The following is a 9,413-nucleotide window of genomic DNA, read 5'->3' on the forward strand; positions in this document are numbered from 1 at the left end:
ATCCATTTTCAACGTCACGTTTCGCATCCATACGTTGCCACTGATCGAATTAGAGTTTTGTATATTTTGATTGTCGTTTTCCAGCTCCAGAGCTTTCTTTTTACAGTTCACGGTAGCAAAATATGTTCTGCTTGCAGCCTGTACAAGATCTTGGATAGCAATCGTTGTACCATCTGTTCTACAGAGAAGCAGTCCGAGATATTTAATTTCATCCAGGTTTTAAAATTCATGATCACCAATTCTAAGATCTGGCGCTTTTCGCAACGTCTTAGGTCTTGCGAGATATTATACTTCGTTTTCTTTCATTGATCCTTAATCTGAAGATTTTTGCTTTTAATCGAATACTTCTTGATACTTATATCTATTTCTCACGAAGATGACCAGGTCATCAGTAAAGCCACATATTTGCAAAGCTTTCTTGAATATAGTCTCTGATGGATCAACCTTTCTAATTATACGAGGTTTGTTCGAATTTTGAATGAATTTTCGCTGGTTATGTATATTCGAATTTCAGTTTTTTTGTGGCGATATGTTGGGCCGCGGCCGAATGGGTTGGTGCGTGACTACCATTCGGAATTCATAGAGAGATCGTAGGTTCGAGTCTCGATGAAACACCGAAATTAAGAAAAATATTTTTCTAACAGCGGTCGCCCCTCGGCAGGCAATGGCAAACCTCCGAGTGTATTTCTGCCATGAAAAAGCTCCTCTTAAAAATATCTGCAGTTGGGAGTCGGCCTGATACTGTAGGTCCCTTCATTTGTGGAACAACATCAAGACGCCCGACACAAATACGAGGAGCTCGGTCAAACACCCAAAAAGGGTGTACGCGCCAATTATATATTATATATATATATGTTGGTACTCATGTCTCTTACTCATGCCGACGAGTTAGGCCATTTTGAATGTTCAGTTAATTGTTGACAGCTGCTTTGCTTGCACGTCTTTCGGCTCGTCTTCGATTTTTACCTATTCAAAAAGATGGATGAAAGAACCTGTATCAAATTTTGTGTGAAAAACGAATATTATGCATTGCCGCAGATGCATTCCGAATGCAGACTGTGTCATACGGAGACGGTGGTACAAAATGTTCTCGAGAAGATGTGAACGACGAAAAGCGTGCCGGACGCCCGAGCACTTCAACAACAGACGAAAAAATTTATGAAGTGAAGAAGCTGCTAAGGACCTAGACATATCGATTGGCTCATAAGATTTTTTTCAATGATTTGGGCATGAGACGGGTCGCCACAAGGTACCGTCGTACCAAAACTGCTCAATTTTGACCAAAAGCAGCATCGCATGAACATTGCTAATGAGATGTTGGACTCTGTCCGCGACAACCCAAATTTGCTCCAGACGGTCATAACTGGTGACGAATCGTGGGTTTATGGTTATGACGTGGAAACCAAAGCTCAATCATATCAATGGAAGCTGCCGCACGAACCAAGACCGAGAAAAGTGCGCCAAGTTCGGTCGAATGTAAAAGTTTTGCTTACCGTTTTCTTCGATTGCAGGGGCGCTGTGCATCATGAATACTACCTGCAAGTTATGAGCAATTCGCGCAAAGCATTCCGCTATAACTACACACTAATGATGCCACAGAACCCGTATTCTCCAGATCTGGCCCCCTGTTACTTTTGCTTGTTCCCGAAACTGAAGAGGCCGACGAGATAAAGACGGCATCGAAGGAGGAGCTGAACAAGATTAAAAAATGATTTTTCAAAGTGCTTCGAAGATTGGAAAAAACGTTGGCACAAATGCATAATATCTGATGGGGACTACCTTGAAGGGTACAAAATAGGGTAGGCCATGTAAAATTTGCTTTTTGAACCGAGGCGGTCAATTGATATCGGAATTTCGGCTGATTATTCGGTTTTGTGTAACTTTGGCAGTGTGACAAGTTGCACCGTCCTGTTGAAACCAAATGTCGTCCATGTCATCCTCTTCAATTTAATGAATAAATAAATAATTTTTGAAAAAAACACAGAATTCGTAATACTTTTTGAACACACCTCGTATAGTCTAGGATCAGATTGAACAAAGGCGGACACAGCGCATCTCCTTGCTTTACTTGTGATTCAACTTTGTATAAATCAGATACTGTGCCTTGTGTGAGCACTTTGGAATAGGTCTCAGCGAGAGTTAGACTTACTTGTCGGATATCATTTTCAAGAAACAGATTCTATGAGGTTAGCTATCAGATTTTAATAAAAAAAATTCATTCTAACCATATTTCTGTTTTGTGTTACCATGTTAAGTGCTCAAGCTCTTAAAAAACACTCGACACATACGTATTTTGCTTTACTCCTAACTTTTTTGAACGAGCCTAACCGATTCTTCCAATGGTTGAATGCAAATTAAAAATAATAATGAATTTTCTGATGTCCATTTTTTCACATTGGCTAATTATGTTTGCCTCTAAATTAATACAAAATCATTAGTTTTTCTTGTTGTTTTTCTTATTTGTTAACAAGAGTTCGACATGGAAAATTGTTGCATGCAAAAGACGCAGAGCTCCTGCTGCCGCAATATTAGCATCAACAACGAGAATTTATTACAATTTCCTATGGCCGTACGTGAGTAATAAAAATGTACAAATTTTAACCGAATTCACTTTCTATCGAAATGAAATCAAAAACTGCCCACTAACCCTAAAATAATAACAAGCACGTGCGTACATACATACACATGTTTTACCAAGAGTTATCATACTACAATTTATTCATGTCTGTATGTACACACACAAATTAAACAAAACAAATTGAAGAAAAACTTAAAAGTGTAAGCGCCAGACGGCCGACGGCAGTCTCATCCATTAGTGTTTGCAATATTTGTTTAAGTCAAAAGTATTCGGCGGCAATGGAGAAATGGAAGACATATCGGAAGAAGATGTTGTACGGCGTAGGAATTGGCTGGGTGACAATGATGTTGTTATTGCTATTTTAAGCCACCTTTGCGTGTAAGTAGTGAAAAGACGTTTGTATGATTGCGTTAAAAAATTTCAATTTATTTGCTTTGCATTTCGGAATCCGATATTTTCACTTTTGACTCACTGACGAAAATAATAATGAGGTGTGGCGTTGGCAAATGTTTACCGATTAGCACCAAAGCTCACTACCGGCTATGAGAGAAAACAAATATAGTATAAGTATGTACATAAGCGTGTGCGTAAATGCAAACGTGAAATATATTTTCGTATATAAAGCAACTGAAGAGTGTGCCATTGAACGTTACTGGGTGGCTAGGAACCATAACATTTTGGGAGATCAATCCACTATTTGTGGACATCTAACTCGATCTAGTTCCCACGTTCAATTAACACTGAATTAGAATTGGAAAAGTAAATGGTTTTTAAATGCTGAAATGATGTGTGTAAATTAAAAGTGTATACGGAATTTATTTCCAACCGATTAATGCACAGCGCACTAAAGGATTAAATATTCGAATATATCCAAAGGTTGTTAAGTAACCAAACAATCACGGTTCCATGCTAGTTCGAGTTATATATATAATAAGGTCGATTAAGATTAGGTTAGGTTCGGTTAATATGACTGGGTGATGAAGTCTCTGTCTGCCCAACGCAAGACGTTCACAAAGCACATGTTCTGAGCTTTCTATGTCCATTTCGCAAAAGCGGCAGACATTTGTCTCAGATAGACCAATATTATTTAGATGATACCTCAGGCTGCAGTGACCTGTAAGATATCCTGTTAAAAGACGCAGATCTACTCTGCTTAGTGAGAGTAGCTTGTCAGATATTCCTTTGTTGGGACTTAGGAATAGTTTGGCTCGACGCTGACCAGCACATTTTAGCCAGTGTGCAGCAAATTTCCTTTCTTCCTATTTCCTAAGGAATTCATTAATGCGGCTTTTTGTGAGTCCACAGAAAGGCTCAGGACCAGTAAGTTGCATATTTGCCCCTTGTTATGCAAGGTCATCAGCCATTACATTTCCCTCATGTCCCGGAATCATGCCTAGTGTTACTATGTTGAGGTTTCCTAACGTGTTGAGAAGGTTTAGGCAATCATTTACCAATTTAGAGATGATGGTTGTTGATAGAAGGGCTTTTAGAACCGCTTGGCTATCTGAAAGTATGTAGATGTGAGTACCTCTCATTTTCCTGCTAAGGCATTCTCTCACACATATTTCTTTGGCATGTATTTCTGCCTGGAATATTGTTGGGTAGAGTCCCATCGGAATCGATTTTTTGAATTTAGGCCCATTGATTCTTGCCCCTGTTCTACCATTTTCCAATTTGGACCCATCAGTAAACCATAGCTGAGAGCCAGGTTTGAAAATGATAGAATGGAAGTTCCTGAAGAGTATTGGTTTGGGTGATAGTATATCATCCCTATGAAGAATGGGACTATGTAGGAAGTCTTCTAAGATCTTTAAATGTCCCTTCATATCCCCACTTTTAAGTTCAGATATACCTTTTAATCTTAAGGCACTCGAGCGAGCTTCCCTTTCAATCACGATTGAAAGCGGTGGTATGTTCAGGAGCATACCCAATGCCTCCGTGGACATGTTTTCATAGCCCCTGTAATACCAACACATATCAGGCGATGCAGTTTATTTAATTCGTTTACTGCTTTTCTTTGCTTGACCTTGGGCCACCATGCTAAGGATGCATAAGTGACTATGGGTTTCACAACTGTGGTGAATGTCCAGAAGGTCATTGTAGAGTTTAGTTTCCATGTCTTACCAAAGAGCCTTGTGCAGGCAAAGAATGCCCTTGTGGCTTTTAAAGTAACTCTCTCAATAGGGGAATTCCACGTAAGCGTTTTGTCAAGACTGACGCCAAGATAGTTCACTTCTGTCGAGAGTTGAAGTGTTGTTCCATTAAAGGTCGGACATTTGAGATTTATGTTCCTTCTCCTAGTAAACGGTACAAGTGCTGTTTTGGATGGGTTAATGGAAAGCCCTTTTTCCGTGCACCATTTGTTTATTATTGTAGGGCTTGCTGCATGCGATCGGAAATGGTTTCCTCATGCCAGCCTAATACATAAACTACTAGGTCATCAGTAACCCTGAGTGTGAAAACCTAGGTTGTTCAGTTTGTGGAGAAGTTCATCTATGACTAGAGCCCACAAAATAGGAGAGAGTACGCCCCCTTGGGGGCAACCTCTTGTGGCCTTGATAGATGTGATTGTTCCTCCTAGTTCGGTGCTGATCGTCCTAGATTTCAACATGAATATTATCCATCTAGTGATGGGTTCAGGTACCTCCGTTAGATATAGGGCATTATAGATTGCCTCATAGGAGGTGTTATCAACAGCTATCTGTTTGTGCTCGATAGCCTTTTCAATAACTGTTACCAGGCTGTGTATTGCAGTCTCAGTGGATTTTCCCTGTTGATAGGCAAACTGAAGTCGTTGCAGTGGGAAGTTTGCTAAATCGTTTTCCCTAACATACTGATCAACTATCTTTTCCATTATTTTAAGGAAAAATGAGCTGAGACTAATTGGTCTGTATGTTAACCTCAGCCCATTTGGTAGGTAAATATCCTAGCAGTAAGCTTGCTTTGTATAGTCTGGTCAAATTAGGGATAATATGGTGTACACCCAGCTGTAAGAGACAGGGGAATATTCCATCAGGTCCAGGAGATTTGTATGGGATGAATGTTTATATCGCCTATTGTACCCGCTTTTCATGGAATAGCTTGTTTGGTAGTTTTAAGTTCTCAGCACTCGCAGATGTAGTAGTTTCGTTGCCAAGTCGACTAAGAACGGAAAAGGACTCAAGTTTGAGCAAAATTATATGTATTTTAATTACTTATTTCTAATACTCTTAGATGCACTCGCTTGCGAATCAATTACTTATGAACTTCTGCCGCTTATGAAATCAGTCAGCACAATTAAAAAAAAGGAGCCAATTATCACTAAAAAACTCATTAGTTTATTAAAGCAGTCAAATTCTCCCATACTAAGTAAGCTGCACTTGCGGTCGCCCATCGGCAGGCAATGACAACACAGTATATTTCTGCCATGAGAAAGCCTCTCCATAAACAAACCTTTGCCGTTCGTAGATAACAAAAAATTGTAAGTCAACTGTGGGTGGAAAAGCATCCACGCGAGTTACGTACCATCACTCCACCACCCTATCTATTTATTTCTCTTTTTTGAGTTGTGACAGTATTGTCTTACATTTAATGAAATTGGAATCATACATCAAACTATTTAAATGCTAAGATACTAAGATTTCACAAATAAAGGTTCCCACCAAAAGATTTGCTTAGTATGCAATGTTACACCGACACGTTTTTCGCTCAATGCAGTTATGCTCTCAATAAGCATAAGGTACTGCATAAAGTGAGCGCAAAACAGGTGTTATTAGGTGTTATTAGAATTAAGGAAATTGTAAAAAGTCAGTCTGTAGATTCACAGCAACCAAGAAGGTTGAATTTGTTTAAAGAATAAAACCGTGAAAAAAAAACTTTAACTTTAAAAAACTTTTTGACTTTAGTGTTTTAATTTAAGTCTAAAGACTTAAAACACATTAGTCGCGCACACAAATTGGGGGAGGAGCTCGCCCAAGCAACCTTACCAACATTCCTCTTAAATGTGCAAGTGTAAGGTGTAGATGTGCAGATGGAGACAAACAAATAGCTAACGAAATATTTGCTTTTAAATAAAAGTATTTTTTTTGCAAAAATATTTTATGGCACGCAGTAGAAGAAAAATTTTATTTTATTAGAAATATTTTAAATATTTCCCTGGAGCTTTTTAGCTAGAAAACGAAGTAGAACTATTTCGATTTCGATAAAAATTAAATAACTAAAGCAGGGAAATCCATATAAACGCATGTTTTTATTAGAGCTACGACAAACGAAATATGTAGATAAAATATTTATGCGAATCCGAAATTCTCTTAAAAGATGTATTGAAGTAAGGAAGTAAAACTATTTCGATTTCGATTAAAATTTAATTTTTGCATATTTTCGTCATAAATTGATATTTTCGCATGTTTCGCTTTTATTTAGATTGTAAGTACAAATTTCCTCCGCAATGGAAATATTTACAAAAATATTTGTGCAAATATGTTTTATCTTTGCAGCTTAACGAATATTTAATATTTTACTGCTACCAACTTGTATGAGTATGTATGATTAATACAAACATATTGATTTTTCATATTGCGCATTTGATTGAGGAAAAACATATTTTTCCAAAATATTTATTCTGCAACTGACCTGGCAGGATTTTGGTGTGCTGTAATAACTTTTGTAAATGTGAAACGTTCATTTTTCCTTCCGGAATCGGTACATTGTACATTTTACGTCGATAAAATCACAAAAATAATCAAACTTAACCGGAATTTTAGTAGTCTTAGCATCACCCAGAAACTACAGATAGAACACAAAATAGTTTTAAGCCATTTGCGCAAAATAACAAATAAAAAAAAAATGAATTACTTTTTCCTCAAACTAATATTAATGAGCCTGTAATAACAGCAGACTTTCGATTCCAGTTTGCCTCTTATACAGAGTTACCGGAAAGGTCATCCTGAATATATCGGACGGCTTTTTAAGATAATACAATGATAATACAAAACAGGAATCCTTTTGGAATACATTTTTTTATTTCAATTCGGTAGATCATTTCTTAGGATTTGTTTTCTGAAGATGATACCCAGCATATTTTCGCCGTGGATACTAGTTGCATGGTCCATTAGAATAGTCCAATTCTTAAGTACCCTTTCGAATAAATCTAAGCAAAAATGTGACGCAAACGATGGTCTTTTGGTATCAATTCTTGCTCTAGCTGTATTTTATAGGCGCATGAGCCTAGATTCTTACATAAAATTCTCTACGTAGTCAAAGAACATAAGCCCACATGATGAAAACGACGACGAATCGATATTTCGGCGTCCTCTTTAATACTTCGCTCTAAGAGTTTCGCGAACAGTTTTTTTTTTCTTTCAAAATAAATTTCGACAGCGTTGTTCTGGCGTTAAACGAACCAAACCTTGCTGAGCAGAAATGTCAACACAGTTTGCCATTCTGAGCTGTCAAAAAATAGTTATCGACATCGATAGTTCTCGTTCAGATAAAAAACAAACACTCGATATGTTATAAAGAAAAGCTTGCAACCAGGATTCTCTCCGGATGGATTCTTTATAGAGGGTTTTCCAATAACAGGTGTTATTTTGAATAACCCGCTATTTCGGTAGATGTTACTTTGATATTTGACAAATGGAAACTACACCATTAACACATTGACTGCCAAGGCACTTTCAGCAAATGAGATGCTCTGGGGCCACAGGATTTTTTTTTTAAATCTCATCAAAGACGTCAAAATTGGAATTTAGGGTAGTGCTGGTAATATTTTCTGCTTAGAAACAGGCAGTTTTTAACTAATTAGTATGTCACACACATATGTTCGACGTAGCGCCTACCGACTTTTTTTAACTCAGGGCCATGGCGGACAAAAACATTGGCTAAACATCAAAATACATCGTCGTCATACAAGCTCTACTTCGTTTTGTTAGAAAAAATACTCGCAATTCCAGAAAGTGAAGAAGATGAAGATTATAGCTCTGATGACTCTGTAAAGGATCCTATGTATAATCCTACTGCATACTCTTCGGAAAGTGAAGAAGATGAGGAGGTCATAAATAATATAGAAGAAGTTTTTGAAAGCCTAGCACTAGAAGAGAATAGGGAAGAAAGTGATGAAGAACAAGAAAATCGGGTCGCAGGTGAACCCCAAATTATAAATGCTGTCTGGTCTGAATACGAAGGTCGTCATAAAACATTGACTTTTTCGGGAAAATCAGGCCTACAAGTAGATGTCCCACAAAGTGTCACCCCATTTGATGTTTTTCGTTTGTTTATTGACGATGAAATAATCAACCTCATCGTATTAGAAACAAATAGATACGCTGAGCAACAACAGATTGCAAAAGAATTGAAACGCGAAAGTCGAATGAAAAAATGGACTACAACTAATAGCGATGAAATGAAAAAGTTCTTGGGACTTGTTTTATAGATAGGTCTTGTTCGATGTGGTAGTATTCCATCATACTGGTCTACAAGTGAAATTTATAAGAACAATGTAGCGCCCAAGGCAAGTCCGCGGAACCGTTTTGAGTTAATACTAGCAAATATACACTTTGCCAACAATGAAACCATTCCAAAAGGGGATAGGACTGGAAAAGTTTCACCACTTATAGATACCTATGTTGCAAAAAAAAATACCAAGAAACTTTATACCCAGCTGAGGATTTTGTAATTGATGAGACTCTTGTGCCTTGGAGGGGTCGCTTAGTATTTCGACAGTATATTCCAAACAAAGCCCATAAGTATGGCATAAAATTATTCAAGCTATGTTCTACAGAAGAATATACATGGGCAAGTAAGATTTACTCAGGAAAGTCAGAGGTTTACGCAAGAAATCTTGGCTGGGACTATCAGT

At 37.7% G+C, this 9,413-nt stretch overlaps 1 protein-coding gene across 1 annotated transcript; it reads left to right on the forward strand.

Annotated features, from left to right (window-relative positions):
- The first annotated feature begins 8,558 nt into the window (after positions 1-8,558).
- Positions 8,559-8,987, forward strand: LOC129237849 (piggyBac transposable element-derived protein 4-like). The gene has a single exon (XM_054872807.1). It carries the CDS (start codon positions 8,559-8,561, stop codon positions 8,985-8,987), a length of 429 nt encoding a protein of 142 aa, XP_054728782.1.
- The last annotated feature ends 426 nt before the right edge of the window (positions 8,988-9,413 follow it).

The sequence above is a fragment of the Anastrepha obliqua genome, chromosome 1 (assembly GCF_027943255.1).
Source record: "Anastrepha obliqua isolate idAnaObli1 chromosome 1, idAnaObli1_1.0, whole genome shotgun sequence".
Lineage (NCBI taxonomy): Eukaryota > Metazoa > Arthropoda > Insecta > Diptera > Tephritidae > Anastrepha > Anastrepha obliqua.